Source organism: Dendropsophus ebraccatus, chromosome 10 (assembly GCF_027789765.1).
Source record: "Dendropsophus ebraccatus isolate aDenEbr1 chromosome 10, aDenEbr1.pat, whole genome shotgun sequence".
Classification (NCBI taxonomy): Eukaryota; Metazoa; Chordata; class Amphibia; order Anura; family Hylidae; genus Dendropsophus; species Dendropsophus ebraccatus.
The window spans coordinates 11,970,275-11,995,335 of record NC_091463.1 but is presented as its reverse complement, the minus strand read 5'-3'; the positions used below and the strand labels follow the sequence as shown (position 1 = coordinate 11,995,335).

General features: G+C 43.6%; 1 protein-coding gene across 4 annotated transcripts in view; it reads left to right on the top strand.

The window, feature by feature from the left end:
• The first annotated feature begins 2,188 nt into the window (after positions 1-2,188).
• The window catches only part of LOC138802483 (uncharacterized), a 43,593-nt gene continuing 20,720 nt past the window's right edge, over positions 2,189-25,061 (top strand). For 2 of the 4 annotated variants that reach the window (XM_069985855.1, XM_069985854.1), the window contains exons 1-5: positions 6,102-6,154; positions 17,468-17,520; positions 18,299-18,517; positions 19,146-19,223; positions 19,344-19,616. In XM_069985855.1, the coding sequence (XP_069841956.1) occupies positions 6,126-6,154; positions 17,468-17,520; positions 18,299-18,517; positions 19,146-19,223; positions 19,344-19,616 (652 nt within the window). In that variant the 5' untranslated portion in view covers positions 6,102-6,125. Of the gene's footprint in view, positions 2,287-6,101; positions 6,155-12,537; positions 12,581-17,467; positions 17,521-18,298; positions 18,518-19,145; positions 19,224-19,343; positions 19,617-25,061 lie in introns of those variants that run through there. The other 2 variants (XM_069985856.1, XM_069985857.1) reach the window with 2 other exon arrangements.

Here is a 25,061-nt window from a genome sequence, read left to right as displayed (position 1 = left end):
CATAGTGCCCTCCTCTCATAGTGCCCTCTCCTCATAGTGCCCTCCTCTCATAGTGCCCCCTTCTCATAGTGCCCTCCTCTCATAGTGCTCTCCTCTCATAGTGCCCTCCTCTCATAGTGCTCTCCTCTCATAGTGCCCTCTTCTCATAGTGCTCTCCTCTCATAGTGCCTCTTCTCATAGTGCCCTCCTCTCATAGTGCCCTCCTCTCATAGTGCCCTCCTCTCATAGTGCTCTCCTCTCATAGTGCTCTCCTCTCATAGTGCCCTCCTCTCATAGTGCTCTCCTCTCATAGTGCCCTCCTCTCATAGTGCTCTCCTCTCATAGTGCCCTCCTCTCATAGTGCTCTCCTCTCATAGTGCCCTCTTCTCATAGTGCTCTCCTCTCATAGTGCCTCTTCTCATAGTGCCCTCCTCTCATAGTGCCTCCTCTCATAGTGCCCTCTTCTCATAGTGCCCTCTCCTCATAGTGCCCTCCTCTCATAGTGCCCTCCTCTCATAGTGCCCACCTCTCATAGTGCCCTCCTCTCATAGTGCTTCTTCTCATAGTGCCCTCCTCTCATAGTGCCCCCTTCTCATAGTGGCCTCCTCTCATAGTGCCCTCCTCTCATAGTGCCCCCTTCTCATAGTGCCCTCTTCTCATAGTGCTTCTTCTCATAGTGCCCTCTCCTCATAGTGCCCTCCTCTCATAGTGCCCTCCTCTCATAGTGCCCACCTCTCATAGTGCCCTCCTCTCATAGTGCTTCTTCTCATAGTGCCCTCCTCTCATAGTGCCCCCTTCTCATAGTGGCCTCCTCTCATAGTGCCCTCCTCTCATAGTGCCTCTCCTCATAGTGCTTCTTCTCATAGTGCTCTCCTCTCATAGTGCCTCTTCTCATAGTGCCCTCCTCTCATAGTCCCCTCCTCTCATAGTGCCCTCTCTTCATAGTGCTTCTTCTCATAGCTCCCTCCTCTCATAGTGCCCTCCTCTCATAGTGCCCTCTCCTCATAGTGCCCTCCTCTCATAGTGCCCTCTCTTCATAGTGCTTCTTCTCATAGCTCCCTCCTCTCATAGTGCTCTCCCCTCATAGTGCCCTCTCCTCATAGTGCCCACCTCTCATAGTGCCCACCTCTCATAGTGCCCTCCTCTCATAGTGCCCTCCTCTCATAATGCCCACCTCTCATAGTGCCCACCTCTCATAGTGCCCTCTCCTCATAGTGCCCTCTCCTCATAGTGCCCTCCTCTAATAGTGCCCTCTTCTCATAGTGCCCTCTTCTCATAGTGCTCTCCTCTCATAGTGCCCACCTCTCATAGTGCCTCTTCTCATAGTGCCCTCTCCCTATAGTGCCCTCTTCTCATAGTGCCCTCTTCTCATAGTGCCCCCTTCTCATAGTGCCCCCTTCTCATAGTGCCTCCTTATCATAGTGCCCTCTCCTCATAGTGTTTCCGCTATACTATTACACTCCTTGCATTGACACGCTCTTATAGAGGGATTATTAACTGAGACTTTGTTACCGCACTGATATAATAGCCGCCCGCTCTCACCCGGTCCCTCATTTCCCAGAGTAGAGAGGAATCGTTCTGTTCTGGTACACAGCTCCACATGCATATCTATACAGCTGAATGATAACCTTGTATCTGTCTCCAGCCACCACTAGGGGGAGCTCACTGCACTCTGTGTTATCATTGAGCTCCATGCATGTACCAGGAGGGGGCAGCCTTTCCCTCTCAGTCTGGCACTCCATAAGGATAACAATCTGCATTGTACATCTTTGCTTTGGCTGTCCAGGCATCATGGAAGTTGTAGAGTTTTACATCAGCTGGAGAACTGCAGTGAGATCTGCAGCTCCCCCTAGTGTCAACTTCAGGCATACAGAATTCCATCAGGTATCTCTATGTCTGTGTTTTGGTGCTGTAGAACAGATATACTGAGAATGAATGAGTACAGAACTCTCTCTCTCTCTCTCTCTCTCTCTATATATATATATATATATATATATATATATGTGTGTGTGTGTTAGTGATGGACATGCCCTTTAAGGCTGTCTGTTACGGCCCTCTATGCAGGTGGATGCATTTCTATCAGGCAGAGGTAGGACTGGGGGGTGTAGCAGAGATGCAGCAGAGTCAGCGCTGTGTGTACAGTGTGGGAGGGTGACACCGTAGGCGTGATAAACCTGCTATTACATATATAGGAGCCCCAGGCCGGTGACTACACTTCCTGCACTAGTACTAGTGAATAGTGACACTTTGTATGTGTGTATAGTGACTGCAGCAGAGGAGACAGTGAGGATCCCACCTTCCATCCAGGTAAGAGACGCCTTCCCCTGCCATATTTCCTAATATATATATCAGCTCTTCCCTGTGTATAAGATCTCCGCTTGCTGTCAGTGATTCCTGTGCACTGGATCTGTATTCCTGATTCTGCTACAATGTATCAGAGAAGCTGGGCTCAGCTCACAGAGCATTGCCTACACTGATACATTGTAACAAACTGCAGCTGTGTGAGCAGGAAGGATACGGGATATAGGATGTCACACATCACATGGAGACTGATACATTGTAACAAACAGGACAGGAGAGATGTCTGATGCTTATGACAGTCTATGTACTAGGGGCGGTGGGGTCTAAAGCCCCTATTATATCACACAAAGCCATTATCTGACGAATCAGCCAGAAATCGATCCGAGTAATAAGGCAACCATCAGCCGAGGTGTCAGAAAGTTATTCAGATTTGTAATTTACTTCTATTAAAAAATCTCCAGTCTTCCAGTACTTATCAGCTGCTGTATGTCCTGCAGGAAGTGGTGTATTCTCTCCAGTCTGACACAGTGCTCTCTGTCCAGAGCAGGAGAGGTTTTCTATGGGGATTTGCTGCTGCTCTGGACAGTTCCTGACATGGACAAAGGTGGCAGCAGAGAGCACAGTGTCAGACTGGAGAGAATACACCACTTCCTGCAGGACATACAGCAGCTGATAAGTACTAGAAGACGAGATTTTTTTTTTTTAATGGAAGTAATTTAGAGGTTTGTATAACTTGATCTGGACAGGAGTCCATAGAAGTTCCTCACTTAGGGTGATATTAGATGGACTGATGGCGGCCTGGTCAGTAATGTAAACAAGCACCAATCTGCTAGATGCACAACATTCACCATCACCATGCAGTAACATATGGCGGTACACAACATTCACCATCTTCATGCAGTAACATATGGCGGTACACAACATTCACCATCTTCATGCAGAAACATATAGCGGTACACAACATTCACCATCACCATGCAGAAACATATGGCGGTACACAACATTCACCATCTTCATGCAGTAACATATGGCGGTACACAACATTCACCATCACCATGCAGAAACATATGGCGGTACACAACATTCACCATCACCATGCAGTAACATATGGCGGTACACAACATTCACCATCTTCATGCAGTAACATATGGCGGTACACAACATTCACCATCACCATGCAAAAACATATGGCGGTACACAACATTCACCATCACAATGCAGTAACATATGGCGGTACACAACATTCACCATCACAATGCAGAAACATATGGCGGTACACAACATTCACCATCACCATGCAGAAACATATGGCGGTACACAACATTCACCATCACCATGCAGAAACATATGGCGGTACACAACATTCACCATCACAATGCAGAAACATATGGCGGTACAAAACATTCACCATCACCATGCAGAAACATATGGCGGTACACAACATTCACCATCACCATGCAGAAACATATGGAGGTACACAACATTCACCATCACAATGCAGTAACATATGGTGGTACACAACATTCACCATCACCATGCAGTAACATATGGCGGTACACAACATTCACCATCACAATGCAGTAACATATGGCGGTACATAACATTCACCATCACAATGCAGTAACATATGGCGGTACACAACATTCACCATCACCATGCAGTAACATATGGCGGTACACAACATTCACCATGCAGAAACATATGGCGGTACACAACATTCACCATCACAATGCAGAAACATATGGCGGTACACAACATTCACCATCACCATGCAGAAACATATGGCGGTACACAACATTCACCATCACAATGCAGTAACATATGGCGGTACACAACATTCACCATCACAATGCAGAAACATATGGCGGTACACAACATTCACCATCACCACGCAGAAACATATGGCGGTACACAACATTCACCATCACAATGCAGTAACATATGGCGGTACACAACATTCACCATCACAATGCAGAAACATATGGCGGTACACAACATTCACCATCACCATGCAGAAACATATGGCGGTACACAACATTCACCATCACCATGCAGAAACATATGGCGGTACACAACATTCACCATCACAATGCAGTAACATATGGCGGTACACAACATTCACCATCACCATGCAGAAACATATGGCGGTACACAACATTCACCATCACCATGCAGAAACATATGGAGGTACACAACATTCACCATCACAATGCAGTAACATATGGCGGTACACAACATTCACCATCACCATGCAGAAACATATGGCAGTACACAACATTCACCATCACCATGCAGAAACATATGGCGGTACACAACATTCACCATCACAATGCAGTAACATATGGCGGTACACAACATTCACCATCACAATGCAGTAACATATGGCGGTACACAACATTCACCATCACAATGCAGTAACATATGGCGGTACATAACATTCACCATCACAATGCAGTAACATATGGCGGTACACAACATTCACCATCACCATGCAGTAACATATGGCGGTACACAACATTCACCATGCAGAAACATATGGCGGTACACAACATTCACCATCACAATGCAGAAACATATGGCGGTACACAACATTCACCACCGCCATGCAGAAACATATGGCGGTACACAACATTCACCATCACCATGCAGAAACATATGGCGGTACAAAACATTCACCATGCAGAAACATATGGCGGTACACAACATTCACCATCACCATGCAGAAACATATGGCGGTACACAACATTCACCATCACCACGCAGAAACATATGGCGGTACACAACATTCACCATCACCACGCAGAAACATATGGCGGTACACAACATTCACCACGCAGAAACATATGGCGGTACACAACATTCACCATCACAATGCAGAAACATATGGCGGTACACAACATTCACCATGCAGTAACATATGGCGGTACACAACATTCACCATCACAATGCAGTAACATATGGAGGTACATGCTAGTGGGCACCAATGAGTATAATTACATTGCAGCACAGGAGTGTTCCCCAACCTGTGGCTTTATAGCAGTTGCAAAGGGCACGATGGGAGTTGTAGTTTTCCAACCACTGAAGAGCTACAGGTTGGGGAACACTGCACTATAATGACTTTATGAACAGCAGCACATAGTGGCCTACAGCAGTACTGCAGCGAAATATGGTTTTGATACCAACACATTCTGTTCACTGGCCACAATGGGACTCCTAGGCAAATTTACCTATAGGGTGGATATAGAGGCTCCATACGTCCCATAACTGTGTCATATATACCCGCCATACCATACAGAGTCATATATAGGCAGATTGGCCATGTAGGAGTCTATGGAAGCTGGGCAACCACTCCTATGGGAACCATAATGGCGCCATATTGGATATAAGGAAACAACTGAATGGGACAACACTGGGAGGGAATCGCTATGTATGCACTCAGCTGCAACAAGTCACTTGTTCCGGAAGCTTCTCTGTGACCAATGTTGTACTTGGTTGGTGATGTGTAACGTCTGTATGAAGGATGCGGCATTCTCTGAGATTGCAGCGGTCGTCCACCATAGTGGGTGGTGAATATTCAGCAATGCACCTGCGAGGAGTCTCTCGCTCAGCTGCTGCTTGGTCAGTCATGCGAACTGTATTCTACTTATTCTGTAGACCGCAGAAGACTTCAAACCAGGCATGACACAAAGTGAGAACATGAAGAGGCGCCATTTACAGAAAAACACACTGTAGTACCGCTGGCGGCCACCATGTGATGCTGTTCATGAGTCAATCATACAATATAACAGTTATGGACGCCCTCTGCAACCTGCGGCCGTGCAACTGTTACAACTTCTACTCCTATCATGCTGCATCCTGACAATGGTGACACTGTGTATGTGGGCGGCCATGGATGTGGTTTTATGGAGGGGAGGAAGCCTCGGTCTCGGCTCTTCCTGTTGAGAGCAACTGGGGGGGGGGGGGGGGGGGGGGACACAAGTTTTTTACAGTTTCTAGATTTTATGCTTTCGAGTTTAACACAATCTAATTATAGAAACCCTGAGGTCCTGGCTGTGCACTGAGCCTACCGCATCCCCCATCTGTGTATATATATATATATATATATATATACATATATATATATATACATATATATATATATATATATATATATATATATGGGCGGAGGTTCGGTCGAGCCATAGGCCTTACTAACCATAGGCCTAACTAACCTGGCTCAGAGACCACATCCTTAAAGGGAGAGAATTGTAATGTAATCTTATTTAAAAATGTCCAGTCTTCCAGTATTTATCAGCTGCTGTATGTCCTGCAGGAAGTGGGGTATTCTCTCCAGTCTGACACAGTGCTCTCTGCTGCCACCTCTGTCCTTGTCAGGAACTGTTCAGAGCAGCAGCAAATCCCCATATAAAACCTCTACTGCTCTCCAGTCTGGAAAGAATACACCACTTCCTCCAGGACATACAGCAGCTGATACAGTAAGTACTCGCAGACTGAGATTTTTTTAATAGAAGTCAATTACAAATCTCTGGCACTTTCTGGCACCACTTAATTTAATATATATATGTATATATATATATATATATTTTTTTTTTTTTTCTGAACTACCATTTTAATTGCTTTACTGCCCTAGACCACTAGGACCTTTATTGTCCTAGACCACCAGGAATTTAAGCATCACTGTAAAAAAAAAAAATCTAAACTTTTGAGATGTGAAATCTTATGATCAGTGGGGTCTGGAAGAGGAGAACCCCACTGGTCACTAGGAGGCGCTGTGTGCTTCTGTCTCTGCTGTCCCCTCACTGCAGGATTGTACAGAAAGTCTATGGAGCCTGCTGGAGGTCATCATACACTACAGCCAGTATAATCTCATACACTACAGCCGGTATAATCTCATACACTACAGCCGGTATAATCTCATACACTACAGCCGGTATAATCTCATACACTACAGCCGGTATAATCTCATACACTACAGCCGGTATAATCTCATACACTACAGCCGGTATAATCTCATACACTACAGCCGGTATAATCTCATACACTACAGCCGGTATAATCTCATACACTACAGCCGGTATAATCTCATACAGTACAGCCGGTATAATCTCATACACTACAGCCGGTATAATCTCATACACTACAGCCCGTATAATCTCATACACTACAGCCCGTATAATCTCATACACTACAGCCGGTATAATCTCATACACTACAGCCGGTATAATCTCATACACTACAGCCGGTATAATCTCATACACTAGAGCCGGTATAATCTCATACACTACAGCCGGTATAATCTCATACACTACAGCCGGTATAATCTCATACACTACAGCCGGTATAATCTCATACACTACAGCCGGTATAATCTCATACACTAGAGCCGGTATAATCTCATACACTACAGCCGGTATAATCTCATACACTACAGCAGAAATAATCTCATACACTACATCTGAAATAATCTCATACACTACAGCCGGTATAATCTCATACACTACATCTGAAATAATCTCATACACTACAGACGGTATAATCTCATACACTACAGCCGGTATAATCTCATACACTGCAGCCGGTATAATCTCATACACTACAGCCGGTATAATCTCATACAATATAGCCGGTATAATCTCATACACTTACCGACCGTATAATCTCATACACTACAGCCCGCATAATCTCATACACTACAGCGGGTATAATCTCATACACTACAGCCGGTATAATCTCATACACTATAGCCGGTATAATCTCATACACTACAGCCGGTATAATCTCATACACTACAGCCGGTATAATCTCATACACTACAGCTGAAATAATCTCATACACTACAGCCGGTATAATCTCATACACTACAGCCGGTATAATCTCATACACTACAGCCGGTATAATCTCATACACTACAGCCGGTATAATCTCATACACTACAGCTGAAATAATCTCATACACTACAGCCGGTATAATCTCATACACTACAGCCGGTATAATCTCATACACTACAGCCGGTATAATCTCATACACTACAGCCGGTATAATCTCATACACTACAGCCGGTATAATCTCATACACTACAGCCGGTATAATCTCATACACTACAGCCGGTATAATCTCATACACTACAGCCGGTATAATCTCATACACTACAGCCGGTATAATCTCATACAGTACAGCCGGTATAATCTCATACACTACAGCCGGTATAATCTCATACACTACAGCCCGTATAATCTCATACACTACAGCCGGTATAATCTCATACACTAGAGCCGGTATAATCTCATACACTACAGCCGGTATAATCTCATACACTACAGCCGGTATAATCTCATACACTACAGCCGGTATAATCTCATACACTACAGCCGGTATAATCTCATACACTACAGCCGGTATAATCTCATACACTACAGTCGGTATAATCTCATGCACTACAGCCGGTATAATCTCATGCACTACAGCCGGTATAATATCATACACTACAGCGGGTATAATCTCATACACTACAGCCGGTATAATCTCATACACTACAGCCGGTATAATCTCATACACTACAGCCGGTATAATCTCATACACTACAGCCGGTATAATCCCATACACTACAGCTAAAATAATCACATACACTACAGCCGGTATAATTTCATACACTACAACCCGTATAATCTCATACACTACAGTCAGTATAATCTCATACACTACAGCCGGTATAATCTCATACACTACAGCCGGTATAATCTCATACACTACAGCCGGTATAATCTCATACACTACAGCCGGTATAATCTCATACACTACAGCCCGTATAATCTCATACACTACAGCCGGTATAATCTCATACACTACAGCCAGTATAATCTCATACACTACAGCCGGTATAATCTCATACACTACAGCCGGTATAATCTCATACACTACAGCCGGTATAATCTCATACACTACAGCCGGTATAATCTCATACACTACAGCCGGTATAGTCTCATACACTACAGCCAGTATAATCTCATACATTAAAGCCGGTATAATCTCATACACTACAGCCAGTATAATCTCATACACTACAGCCGATATAATCTCATACACTACAGCCGGTATAATCTCATACACTACAGCTGAAATAATCACATACACTACAGCTGGTATAATCTCATACACTACAGCCGGTATAATCTCATACACTACAGCCGGTATAATCTCATACACTACAGCTCGTATAATCTCATACACTACAGCCCGTATAATCTCATACACTACAGCCGGTATAATCTCATACACTACAGCCGGTATAATCTCATACACTACAGCCCGTATAATCTCATACACTATAGCCGGTATAATCTCATACACTACAGCCGGTATAATCTCATACACTACAGCCGGTATAATCTCATACACTACAGCCGGTATAATCTCATACAATTTGATAGACTCAGATGTCACAGAGACAATAGAAATGATTGGACTCAGCTTTTTAAATGAAGAAGCTTCCAGAGACAATGGGACGGAGAGTCATAAATACCAGACAATGGCCGCAAGCCATAAGAGTGGAGACGAACTGCTTTACTGCTGTCGTAAAACCACATACTCGGCCCTTGAGGTGTACTTCAAAAGAATGGTGCCCCCTTATCTACATCCCGGGGGAAGGGGCATTGCTATATAATAGTATAACAGGCCCAATGAAGTCATCAAAAGGGTATTATTCTCTCCAAAGGACGCCCCCTACAGGGTTATCTGCAGGATGTAATGGATCTGTGCTGGTTGCCTGACAGGAGAGTAGGGCTTCCCCAAGTACTTCTCCCTGCTGTTGTTGTTTTTTTGTAATGTCAGTGACACTATAACTAAGGGCCCTATTACACGGGATGATTATCGTGCGAAAAATCATTAAATCGTTCAAATTTAAACGATAATCGTTCTGTGTAATTGCAGGCAACGTTCATCGTTGATTTAGATTTGAACTTAAAATTATCGTTAATCGTTCGCTGTAATTCAAAATTCGTTCGCTCAAGTTCCGCATTATCGTTAGTGTAATTGCACATTGTAATTGCACGTTGTTTTGCTGGGATCTGAAGGAATAAACAATCATAGTAACGATTATCGTTCTGAGTAATATGGTGAAGGATTTCAGGTTAAGTATAAACAATCTCGTTTGCGATCGTTAGTTGTTAATCGTTAAAAAGCGCTCCGTGTAATAGGACCCTAAGCCTTATACAGCAGTAGAATCTGGGCACTGAGTGGCAGTATTATGTGGAAAATAAACGGTAGCTGTATGTGGATACTGTATAGTAGTATTATGTGGTCACTGTATAGTAGTATTATGTGGATACTGTATAGTAGTATTATGTGGATACTGTATAGTAGTATTATGTGGATACTGTATAGTAGTATTATGTGGTCACTGTATAGTAGTATTATGTGGATACTGTATAGTAGTATTATGTGGTCACTGTATAGTATTATTATGTGGTCACTGTATAGTAGTATTATGTGGTCACTGTATAGTAGTACTATGTGGTCACTGTATAGTATTATTATGTGGTCACTGTATAGTAGTATTATGTGGTCACTGTATAGTATTATTATGTGGTCACTGTATAGTAGTATTATGTGGTCACTGTATAGTAGTATTATGTGGTCACTGTATAGTAGTACTATGTGGTCACTGTATAGTATTATTATGTGGTCACTGTATAGTAGTATTATGTGGACACTATATAGTAGTATTATGTGGACACAGTATAGTAGTATTATATGGATACTATATAGTAGTATTATGTGGTCACTGTATAGTAGTACTATGTGGTCACTGTATAGTATTATTATGTGGTCACTGTATAGTAGTACTATGTGGTCACTGTATAGTATTATTATGTGGTCACTGTATAGTAGTATTATGTGGATACTGTATAGTAGTATTATGTGGTCAATGTATAGTAGTATTATGTGGACATTGTAATAGTATTATGTGGTCACTGTATAGTAGTATTATGTGGACACTATATAGTAGTATTATGTGGATACTGTATAGTAGTATTATGTGGTCACTGTATAGTAGTACTATGTGGTCACTGTATAGTATTATGTGGTCACTGTATAGTAGTATTATGTGGACACTATATAGTAGTATTATGTGGACACAGTATAGTAGTATTATATGGATACTATATAGTAGTATTATGTGGTCACTGTATAGTAGTACTATGTGGTCACTGTATAGTATTATTATGTGGTCACTGTATAGTAGTACTATGTGGTCACTGTATAGTATTATTATGTGGTCACTGTATAGTAGTATTATGTGGATACTGTATAGTAGTATTATGTGGTCAATGTATAGTAGTATTATGTTGACATTGTAATAGTATTATGTGGTCACTGTATAGTAGTATTATGTGGACACTATATAGTAGTATTATGTGGATACTGTATAGTAGTATTATGTGGTCACTGTATAGTAGTATTATGTGGACACCTTGTAGTAGTATTATGTGGACATAGTATAGTAGTATTATGTGGACATTATATAGTAGTATTATGTGGACACTGTATAGTTGTATTATGTGGACATTATATAGTAGTATTATGTGGACACAGTATAGTAGTATTATATGGATACTATATAGTAGTATTATGTGGTCACTGTATAGTAGTATTATGTGGACACTGTATAGTAGTATTTTGTGGACATTATATAGTAGTATTATGTGGACACTGTATAGTAGTATTACGTGGATACTGTATGTCAGAACTATTTAGCAGTAATTGGCGGTATTGTGAGGGTGTTGTGTGGAAGTATTATTTGGCAGTGTATGGCGGTGTTCAGCTATACACATTCGGGCTTACCATGGACACCTATCTGTAGTTTAATGTACATTTTGCGATTTGGGGGGGGGGGGCTCATTTATTTCTCATTTTCTATAGAACCAACCATGACGGGGAGAATGGTGACGATTACTCTCTGTGCGGACTACCGCACCCCCTATGACTACGCTTATGCTTCATGATTACCAAGCCAAGGGTCTGTCAGCTGGGGGTCCGCTCTATCGCCCAATGGCCCACATACCCCTGAGGTCAGCCCCATGTTATAGGTGGTGAATAATGAAATCACCGCCATCCTCTCATTATAATAAGTGTAGATAGCTCGGTGCCCTCCGCCCACTGTGGTCATTGACTTCTCTCTCAGTTCATTGACAACAGGAACTTGCAGGCGGAGAGAGACAGGCGGAAGGTTCGCTGGGAGCTCCTGACATCCTGGCAGCCGCCCAGGCAGCATCTCCGTCCTCAGCATCTCCTCCGGCACAAGGTCAGGCTGCTGCACACAATGCAAACCTAGAGATATGAGCATCCCAGGGCACAGGCTCCATAGCAGAGAGAGGTGGCGGGTGGGTGGGCGGTGCACATTGGGGCCATTATCACTATATCACTATGGTGCATGCAATAACTAACAGATTGTAGACCTGTGACATACGGTGCTGGATCTCTGCATGGTGTAACGCTTGTGATTCCCGTCACATCTCCGGTTGCTGAGATACAATTCACTAACAAGAAGCATCTAATTCCTCCTGCGCAGCTTCATGGTCTCCACTTTCCTTCATACTGTAGTTTTAACCCTTCCATTGCCAGGTGCTTGCAGAATGCTCATTCCTCCGCTCACAGTAATCTATCTATAAGGAGATGTCAGCTGTGCAGGGTATACGTGTCTACTGCAAGGGTTACTGAATAGGGAACAGCATCTCTGTAAGAAGGGGATACTCTGAATGCATACTTCTTACTATAATACTGCCCCTATGTGCAAGAATATAACTACTATAATACTGCCTCTATATACAAGTATATAACTACTATTAGTAATACTGCTCCTATACACAAGAATATAACTACTATAATACTGCCCCCTATATACATGAATATAACTATTATAATACTGCCCCCTATATACAAGAATATAACTACTATAATCCTGCTCTTATATACAAGAATATAACTACTATAATACTGCTCCTATGTACAGGAATACAACTACTATAATACTGACCCCTATATACAAGAATACAACTACTATAATACTGCTCCTCCTATATACAAGAATATAACTACTATAATACTGCTCCTATACACAAGAATATGACTACTATAATACTGTCTCCTATATACAGGAATATAACTATTATAATACTGCTCCTATATACAGGAATATAACTACTATAATACTGCTCCTATATACAGGAATATAACTACTATAATTCTGCTCCTATACACAAGAATATGACTACTATAATACTGCACCTATATGCAAGAATATAACTACTATAATACTGCTCCTATATACAAGAATATAACTACTATGATACTGCTCCTATATACAGGAATATAACTACTATAATACTGCTCCTATATACAAGAATATAACTACTATAATACTGCTCCTATATACAAGAATATAACTACTATAATACTGCCCCCTATATACATGAATATAACTACTATAATATTGCCGCTCTGTATGAGAATATTTTCGCTATTGGTCAGTGTGGAGCCTGTGAGGAGTCTTGTGATCACCTTAGCTCAGGCACAGAGCGCTCCTTGTGTCTTAATACTGGGTTATAATCCCCCGCCCCCTCCTGCTGCTGCTGACAATGAGGATTATTTGCACCTTCCCTGTATTTCTTCCCTGTGATGCGGCCAGGAATAGTACAGTAGGAAGGAAACATCAACACACAATGGTCGCCATCCAGCATGCAGCCATCTCTAGAGGCGGAGCATAGCAGAGCTGTATGTGCGCTCTATGAGAACATTTATACCCAGGGCTGGGATAGCCAGGGGTCACCTATGGATTGAATGCTGCAGCTGACATCGGGCAGGGTGAGCGGCCTATGTGGTAGGGGGGCCTTATCATAATGCAGATCTTGTAGGGGGATCAGGCTGGACTGGGTGAGGTGAGTATGAGTGTATTCACCCAACAGGCTGTTGTCTGTTATGTAGTTATATAGGAGAACTCTAGATAACTGTGAGGAGAAGTTCCCCTTTAAGCATGCCTGCAGATGGGAGGGAACCACATCAGTCTTTATAAATGTGCTGAATGGCACTGTAGGCTTGATGGTTATATATGTTCTGATTGGCACTGTAAGCTTGATGGTTATATATGTTCTGATTGGCACTGTAGGCTTGATGGTTATAGATGTTCTGATTGGCACTGTAAGCTTGATGGTTATATATGTTCTGATTGGCACTGTAAGCTTGATGGTTATATATGTTCTGATTGGCACTGTAAGCTTGATGGTTATATATGTTCTGATTGGCACTGTAAGCTTGATGGTTATAAATATGCTGATTGGCACTGTAAGCTTGTTGGTTATATATGTTCTGATTGGCACTGTAAGCTTGATGGTTATAAATGTGCTGATTGGCACTGTAAGCTTGATGTTTATAAATGTGCTGATTGGCACTGTAAGCTTGATGGTTATAAATGAGCTGATTGGCACTGTAAGCTTTATGGTTATAAATGTGCTGATTGGCACTGTAAACTTGATGGTTATAAATGTGCTGATTGGCACTGTAAGCTTGTTGGTTATATATGTTCTGATTGGCACTGTAAGCTTGATGGTTATAAATGTGCTGATTGGCACTGTAAGCTTTATGGTTATAAATGTGCTGATTGGCACTGTAAACTTGATGGTTATAAATGTGCTGATTGGCACTGTAAACTTGATGGTTATAAATGTGCTGATTGGCACTGTAAGCTTGTTGGTTATATATGTTCTGATTGGCACTGTAAGCTTGATGGTTATATATGTTCTAATTGGCACTGTAAGCTTGATGGTTATATATGTTCTGATTGGCACTGTACGCTTGATGGTTATAAATGTGCTGATTGGCACTGTAAGCTTGTTGGTTATATATGTTCTGATTGGCACTGTAAGCTTGATGGTTATAAATGTGCTGATTGGCACTGTAAGCTTGATGTTTATAAATGTGCTGATTGGCACTGTAAGCTTAATGGTTATAAATGTGCTGATTGGCACTGTAAGCTTTATGGTTATAAATGTGCTGATTGGCACTGTAAGCTTGATGGTTATAAATGTGCTGATTGGCACTGTAAGCTTGTTGGTTATATATGTTCTGATTGGCACTGTAAGCTTGTTGGTTATATATATTCTGATTGGCACTGTAAGCTTGATGGTTATAGATGTTCTGATTGACACTGTAAGCTTTATGGTTATAAATGTGAATGGCGTTGTAAGCTTGATGAATATATAAGTGCTGAATTTCACTGTAAGGTTGATAGTTATAGATGTGCTGAATGGCACTATAAGCTTGATGGTTATAAATGTGCTGATTGGTGCAGTAATCTTGATGGTTGCAGAAAAGTCTTAAAGGTACAGTACTTGTACATTGTCCTGATGTTTTAGTGACACAACACCCACAGCTATATTTAGCATCATCTCCCTGGTACCAAAGTGATGCTGGCATCTCCTCTGCCAGGGCATGATGATGTCACAGCATGGCACACAGGATACGCAGTATACAGACACAGTATACACACATTACAGCATATACATATTTCCATGACAACTAGCACAATAAAATGTCCAATGACTCTTTTATTGAAGGTGACGTAGTATAAGTCTGGTGAGGAAATGACGCTTTACCCCTTACACAGCGCCATTACCATCTCGGCCTCCCCAGCTGTGGGAGATGAAGCAGGCAGTGTATCTCACAGATAGGTGTACCCTGTGCAGGGTGTATTGTGGGGTACCTTGGCACTGTACTGGTCCCATAGCCGTGCCAGCACCACCCGGTGCACCCGCAGTCATTACATGTGTGCACATCACTATTACTATTGACATGTGATTAGGCGGCTGTTTGCATTGTGCTTTGCTGCCTTGGATAAGCACTGCCCTGACACATTGCCACGAACCCCACCCACTGAATAAGCCCAGCAAATACCACCAGGGCTCGCTCCATCACTATCACTATGTTATCAGTGTATGCAGCGCCTTCAGGCAACTTTAATGCATTGGCTCATACATGTGTGCATTGCATATGGTCAGGCCCCGGTGTATACTGGTATATACTGTGCAGGAAAGACCCGGTGTATACTGGTGTATACTGTGCAGGAAAAGCCCCGGTGTTTACTGGTGTATACATAGAGTAATATGCCTTAGATACACCAGCCCTGTCAGACACAGAGTAAAATGAGGCTTAGATACACCATCCTTGTCAGATACAGAGAGTAATGGGCCTTAGATACACCATCTCTGTCAGACATGGTGTGAAATAAGCCTTAGATACACCATCTCTGTCAGACATGGTGTGAAATAAGCCTTAGATACACCATCCTTGTCAGATACAGAGAGTAACGGGCCTTAGATACCCATAGACACACAGATAGGCCTGGAGCTCAGTAATGGTGCGGGCCCTCTGGTGCACTCAGTGGTCGGAGACGAGTGCCTGATGGCTGATGATTTTTTGAGTATTCATCAGCTGATCGCTGCCCCATTACAAGCGGCCTGTTCGGTCATTAATCACTCAGCCATAGGGCTATTAGACTCCATTGTTTAGCTGACAATATCACATGATAGGCTTAGATACACAGCTCAGCAGCACAGTATCACCCGGGTTAGATACACCGCCTACACACTGGCCTTGAGAATATAACAGGACATTATAAAGCACGGCGCTGTTGTGCTATCTTGTATAATCTTATAGATGTTGGTGAGGACATATTTCACCTTTCACCGGCTCGGTGATGACTCACGCTGTGGTTACCAGCAGCAGAAGTGACACACGAGGACGGCGCTATAATCAGAAGCTACCAGATTGTTCTAGATATGAGGATAAGAAAAGCGGAAGGAGCCTTGTGATTACTATTAGGGCAGAACTATCACTCCCAGAGCAGGATGGAGCGGAGCCATTGCCCATAGCAACCAACCAGCCTCCAGCCCAAGGCTATGTTCACACTACTAAAAAAACACGCCCGTATTTCATGACAATGGCCGTATTTGCGCAAACGGCCGTGTTTTTTACGTAGTGTGAACACATATAGAAACTGATTGGTTGCTAGGGGCAACCGCAGCACTCATCCTATGCAGTAGCTTTGATACATCGCCTGCATGTTTATTCTATGGGCTCTGGTGTATCTAAGCCCCCGCAGAATAACCCGTCTAATGTTCTTCTCTCTTTCTTTTAGGTCAGACATGGCGTTCAGCAGGAAGTTTGCCGGTCTGCAGGTCCAAGAACAAGGTGACCAGCAGCTGATATTACATTAACATGTAATGGCCTGTAGCCTGCAGCTGTAACTGCATCTGCTGCTAAGGCATGCTGGGATTTGTAGTTACATGACAGCTAAAGAGTCATAGGTTGCAGGTTACTGATAAAGATCATTACATGTCTGATTTCCACATGAGAATAATAATAATATTATTATTATTATTATTATTATTATTATTATTATTATTTATAAAGCGCCCTTAATTTCAGAGAATAGACATTTCTTAAAGGGTTTGTCCACATCTGACAATCCTTTATTGATAGAGGGGTTTAGTGCTGGGGCCTCCAATGATCAGCTGTGATCTGTGAAGACAGCTATTCCAGTGGCGGTGCATCCACTGAGACCCTATCAGTCGCAAAGATGGAGGTCAAATGTCTCCCAAATTAATGGAGAGGTTGCCTGCATACTTGGTCAGCGCTATGTTTATTCTCCATAGAGCTTACAAACATTGATTTTGGATAATCCCTCTAAATGCATACTCTGATCCTAAGTCACGTATGACTGATCACATAGGGCTGGTAGATGTTTGGGAGGGGTACAGCGTTCCAGTGCTTGGCATGGGGCCTGGCTCTTTATAGTCACACGCCTGGTGGCAACCTGAATCTTTGCCCCAGATAAAGGAAAGCGTATGAGGACTGATGTCCCCTGGATTGTAATATGACAAGTGACCACTAGAGGGAGCTATGTGTCTAGTTATTTACAGGCTGAGATCTGCTAGATCTAACATAAATTATGTCTGCTATTGATCAGGTATTGATATCAAGCAGTTTGAGCAGGATTTCCTGGCCGCCCATAATAAGTATCGGAAGTTGCACGGATCCCCTCCTCTCCAGCTGAACAGAGATCTTTGCAAGTCAGCGCAGAAATGGGCCGACCACCTGCTCTCTATCCGGACCCTACAACACAGCGACAGCGACCATGGAGAAAACCTATACTATAAGAGCAGCTCCAGCCCCAAAGACCTAGCAGGTATGAGGTCACTGACAGCCCACCACCAAGAAGCTGCGCACCTCCTCTGGCTATATCCAGCAGTTGGGGGGTCTGAACATCGAAACACTGTCTGTCCATGTGATGTTTTAAACTTTTTTTTTTTTTTAGGTGAGAGTAACAGTGATTAGAAAAAAAAACGAAGCTGCATTTTGGTTTTGTAAATTGCGCCACTCTTGTTCACAGCCTGGTATTGCTGCTTAGCCCCATTGAAATAAAAGGGATTGCAGTACTAGTCATAACCTATGAAGCAGAGTGGCGCTGTTGCTAACAGCCTTTCCATACAATCTGCAATTCTGTAAGGACAATATGGGTGACTAACGCTAAGTTCTATGATGAGTTATTCCCATCCAAAGCGTTGTCTGCAATCCCTTATCTGTCAGGCCTCAGAGCCTCATATCTCCCTGCTGCAGGTTCAGTGTCTGCACACAGTCTCTGCTGTGGTGCATTGTGGGAGATGAAGTGTTCCCTCTACGTACATCAGACTACATCTTCCTCATTGTTATACATCATATGCCCTACCTGTAGCTCAGGGCCATGGGTATATCATAATCTGTGAACACACAATAATACATTGAGCACAATATATAGTAATAAAATCCTTCTATAGGGAATGAGCCTGTGGACAGCTGGTACAGCGAGATAAAAAACTACGACTTCAGTAACTCCGGCTTCTCCAGCAACACAGGTAAGGAGCTCTAATATACAATGTGCCAGTAAACAGCGCCTCTAGTGGCCAAAATATCTATCTGTTAGTCCTGACCTATAGACTTGCACGTCTGACCTGTTCCTATCACTATTATTGAAGGTCACTTCACACAAGTTGTCTGGAAGGAGTCCAAGGAGGTCGGCCTGGGACTGGCTACGGATGGGAAGAAAGTCTACTTTCTGGTGGCCCAGTACAACCCGGCCGGGAACATCACCAACCCCGGCTACTATGAGAGGAACGTTTTACCTTGTACAACGGCCTCACCTACAGCCAGTGTCGGGGCCGATTTCCAGGTGAAACAAGCGAACAACAAGGAACCATCTGTAGCCAAGACGTATAATGATACTAAACCTGTATCCAGTGTGGACCAAGGTGAGAGACGGGACAGGGGCTCTATGATGTATCCCCGCAGCATGCAATAGCCTTGGGGCTCACCTGGCTTTAAGGGGTACTCCTGCGAAAAACTTTTACTTTCAAATTAACTGGTTTCTGAAAGTTATATAGATATGTAATTTGTTTCTACTAAAAACCTAATGTATTCCAGTACTTATCAGCTGCTGCGTGTCCTGCAGGAAGTGCTGTTTTATCTCCAGTCTGACACAGTGCTCTCTGCTGCCATCTCTGTCCATGTTAGGAACTGTCCAGAACAGGAGAGGTTCTCTATGGGGATTTGGGCAGTTCCTGAGATGGACAGAGGTGGCAGCAGAGAGCACTGTGTCAGGCTAGAAAGAGATTTTTGCCGGAGTGCCCCCATAATATAGAGGGATACCGTTCTGTTATTTGAATGGTGGATGGCGCCAAGGAATAATAGTATTATAGTATTAGAATAGCGCTTAGAGTGAAAAATCTGCTATGGTCCCATATTGTTCTCTGATTTCAGATGTTTGTGCATGTATATGTAATGCTGTATGGTGCTAATATAATAGTACAAAATATCACTGCCACCCAGAGTCAATATAGTACTGCTATACAGTGATATTATAATAAGGCTATACAGTGCAACACTACAAACTACCATAAAGAAGCAATATAATATTGCCACTGTAATAGCACCATACAGTGCAACGCTAAAAAATACCGTAGGGAATCAATATGAAAGGACCAATATAATGGCACCATGGAGTGCAACACTACTACTAGGAACCATAGAGAACTGGTACGCCATCTATTGAGAATCACTATGAAAGTGCCAATATAATAATGCCAGAGCGTGCAATGCCTTAAAGGGAACCAATCAGCCCAATCAGGCTGGTTTGGTTCCCTATAGCAATGTATAGAGATTTAGATGGCGTTTAATCTCACTGCGCGTGGCAGGGAAATGACTGGCAATTGGGCTGATTGGTTCCCTTTAAAAACCAGAAAGGATCAATAAGCAATTGTTAACATAATAACATAATAGTGCCATATAGTGCAACACCACAAAAAATCATACAGAATTAAGAGGTTGTCCAGGCTTAGAAAAACATGGTGGCATTCCTCCAGAAACAGCGCCACCCTTGTCATCAGTTTGTGTTTGGCATTGCAGATCAGTTTTTTTTTAAAGGGGTATTCCTAGAAAAATTAACTTGTCCCCTATCTGACCTCTGAACCCCCCAGCGTTCTCCGTATTGCCCCCCGGCTTCTGTGGCTCTATTTATTCCTATGGAGATGCTGGAGAGAGCCGAGTACATTGCTCTTCCGGTTTAGCGTATTATTACACAGAACGATAATCGTCCGAATCGGCCCTATCTGGCCGATTATCGCTCTGTGTAATAAATACAATGATCAGCCGATGACAACAATCATTGGCTGATCGTTGACTGCTGCGGCCAGTGATTGGCTGAGCCAGGCCGCTCTGATACTGGAGCTCACAGGAGTCGGGGAGAGGACTGCAAGAGGAGCCCTGCAGCCTGGAGAGGTGATGTATAAAGTAAAAGCAAGGGCTGCAGGGACATCGGGAACGATAATCGGGCCGTGTAATACTACCCTAACTTGGCTCTCTCTGGCACCTCTATAGGAATGAATAGAGCCGCAGGTCACGTGCTGCACCCCCTGCTCTATTCTTACCAAAGAATCATGGGGTGGATCAGAAGTCGGACCCCCCAAGATCTCTAACTTGTCCCCTATCCACAGGAAAGGGGACAAGTTATTTTTTCTTGGAATACCCCTTTAGGCCATGTTCACACAACGTAAGTTCCGCAGTAATCACGGCCATTGTTGCAACGGCTGTGATCAGTATGGAACTTACGTTGTGCTGAAGGCTGAGGGAATCCTGGCCGTAGTGTATACATATAGTATACGCTCCGACCGGGGTTCCTAGCGGCGCAGCGAGAAACTGACACGTGATTTTTTTGCGGCCGCTATTCAGTGAATATCCTGTCAGTTCACACAATGGAGCGTGCGGCTTCGGCCACTTGCTCCATTGTGTGCAGTGGGGAGTTCTGATGTGGGTGCGCACGGATGCGCCAACATCAGAACTGAGCGGCGCTAAAGATCATGATTTTGGATGATCAGGATGATCTTTTCTTACAGTGTCTGAACATAGCCTTAAAGTGATTACAGCTGAACTGTAATATCACACAAAACCTGAGGACAGGGGGGCGCTGTTTTAGCAAGAAAGTAGCCCTGTTTTTTTCTAATCCTGGACAGCCCCTTTACCATTTACTATGCCGATCAATAGCGCCAGGCAGAGCTGGTAAAGTAGAACTCCAGCCACACAGAGCTGATGACTATAATGATGGCCCTGACTCTTATGTGATATCTGCTAGACTCCTCCTGACTTGTCTTCTTTTCCCCTTTTATGTAATCCCTCTGCTCGGCGTCACTATATATATCCGTGGTGAGAGCGCACGTTCGCACACACGCTGCCTTTTCTCAGCTTTGATGAATTTTTCTCGCTGAGGTTCAGATACTTCATGTTCCGCCACCTTGTTCTGCCTGTAGTGAGTGCGGCGGTGTGAACGCTGTGAGTTATGTAACACTGTCCTATATAACAGCTGAGGAGACATGTATACACTGACCTCCGCACCTTCCTTGTATACCGCTATATACCCCTTCCTTGGATTCCTGTCACATTCTCTGGTGCTGCCCCCTTTTGTTTGATCACAGAACTTGTCACAGTGTGGATAGCAGAGACAGTCACATGACTCCTAGGAATAAACAATGGAGATTTACATACAATGACCGCAAGCAGAGATCTTAAAAACAAAAGCTTCTTAGAAAGTTGTATAACTTGTCATTGCACAACCCTTTAAAGGGGTACTCCGATGGGGGGGGGGAATTCAGACCAACTGGGCTCAGAAAGTTCTATAAATTTGTAATTTACATCTATTTATAAAACCTCCAGTCTTCCAGTACTTATCAGCTGCTGTATGTCCTGCAGGAAGTTGTGTATTCTTTCCAGTTCCTGACATGGACAAAGGTGGCAGCAGAGAGCACTGTGTCAGACTGGAAAGAATACACCACTTCCTGCAGGACATACAGCAGCTGATAAGTACTGGAAGACTGGAGGTTTTATAAATAGATGTAAATTACAAGTTTATAGAACTTTCTGACACCAATAGATCCAATATTGGTGAAAATATTCTAATCCACCAATAAAAATAGTTTTCCATGAAGATTCTGATTATTCTTTGACAGTAGTGCCCCTTTAAGACTTAAAGGGGTAATCTCTTCTCAAAGAGTTATCTCTGCTATCCACAAGATAGGGGATAACAAGATGATCAGTGGGGGTCTCACTAATGGAACCCCACCCCCACTGATCATGAGAGCAAAGGAAAATTGTCCTACCGAATGAGTGGAGCAGTGATGGAGCGATCAGCAGTGATCAGACACCTCATAGAGACTGAATGGAGTGCTGGCCGTGCATGGTGCTTCATTCGTTAATGGGTCCAACTTTCCTCTGTTCCCTTAATTGGTGGAGGGTCTCATTGGTTGGACCCCCACTGGTCAGCTTGTTAGGTGATGAGTATACCCCCATTAAGGTGCCCGTATACCCTCAATAACTATTCCTCCCAACCCCCTAAGCACACACTCCATCGAGTAGGCATGTGTCTTATATGGTATCAAGTGGCAGCCTACAAAAATATGTCGCTTTCTTTCAGAAACAGCGCCACCCTTTTCCTCAGGTTGTTTGTGATATTGCAGCTTACTTCTGTTGCAGTGAATAGAGCTGACTCGTAATACCACACACAACCTGAGGACAGGGGTGGCACTGTTTTTGGCACTGTTTTTTGTCCTGCACCACTTCCTGCAGGACATACAGCAGCTAATAAGTACTGGAAGACTGGAGATTTTTAAATAGAAATAAATTACAAGTCTTTTAGTACTTATCAGCTGCTGTATGTCCTGCAAGAAGTGGTGTATTCTCTCCAGTCTGACACAGTGCTCTCTGCTGCCACCTCTGTCTATGTCAGGAACTGTCCAGAGCAGGAGAGGTTTTCTATGGGGATTTGCTGCTGCTCTGGACAGTTCCTGACATGGACAGAGGTGGCAGCAGAGAGCACTGTGTCAGACTGTAAAGAATAAACCACTTCCTGCAGGACATACAGCAGCTGATAAGTGCTGGAAGACTGGCGATTTTTAAATAGAAGTAAATTACAAATCTATATAACTTTTTGACACCAGTTGATTGAAAAGAAAGATATTTTTGCCGGAGTACCCCTTTAAGTTAGAGTGGAGGAGTTGTGTATTACTGGCCATGCAATACCACATTTCTCCTGCAGTGGCCGCCAAAGTTCACCCCCTAGACCTGATCGTTGGGGTTCCAGCTGATCGTCAATTGATTTCTATGTGAGCTCATGTGATGGATGACATCATTACACAGGGGGCTCACCTGCGGCATACGGTACCCCTCCCCAATCACCCCTATAGAGCTCTCTGTATACACCAAACAAGAGGTGACGCCTCTCCGGGCCGGATGAGGCAACGTAAGACACAAGCTGGTTCTTGTTCCAGGATTCATGGGGGGTTGGAGGGTTCGAGGGGGGGTCTTTGTGAATAATCAGGCTGAATTAAAATGCATGGAGTCTGGCTATGGATTCCCACACCGCACCACAAAGAATACCCAGAAGCCCCCAGTGCAGACCCCATTCATGGGATACACACAAGCACCAGGCCTGGCTTACTGCAGACAATGCAGAGAAGAGGACACAACATGAAATCCTTTCTGGTGGATTTCCTCATTGACTAGAATGGGAACGGGCTGAACAATACGGGGCGTTGTGTACGGCGGGGTCACATGACGTACGATGAACCCTCATTGTCGTAGGCAGAGATATGTAACTAATAGAGCAATGGGGGTTATAGGGGTTAGGGGGTATTTAGAGGGCCATGGGGGGGGGGTATAAGGAGGGGCAGAATTAGGGTTCTCTACCAAGTGAAGAACTATAGTGGCTTAGTGTTCACTAGCCTGCGCCTCTCCAGCTGCTGCAAAACTACAACTCCCATCATGCCCGGACAGCCTTCGGCTGTCCGGGCATGATGGGAGTTGTAGTTTTGCAGCAGCTTGAGAGCCGCGGGTTGGAAAACGCTAATAACAGATAATCCAGACTCTCTCAACATAATAGCACAGTAGTAGTGCCCTTAGGCTGCATCACACCACCAGGGGGGCTTCACTGATGTCAATTATAGAAGTGAAAATAGCGTAAAACATCAGGCAACCTTATGCCAGAGGCGACACAGTCATCATTGTTCTTACTAGAATAGGGGGGGTTGGGAAGGGGTTAAGTGCTGGGTTCAAGTAATTCCAATACAAAAGTTTTTCCTTATGTAGATTAGAGGTGGGGGCGCTATTGCATTGGAGTCTACGCAAAAAAAAGTTTTTGCTAGAAGTGGTGA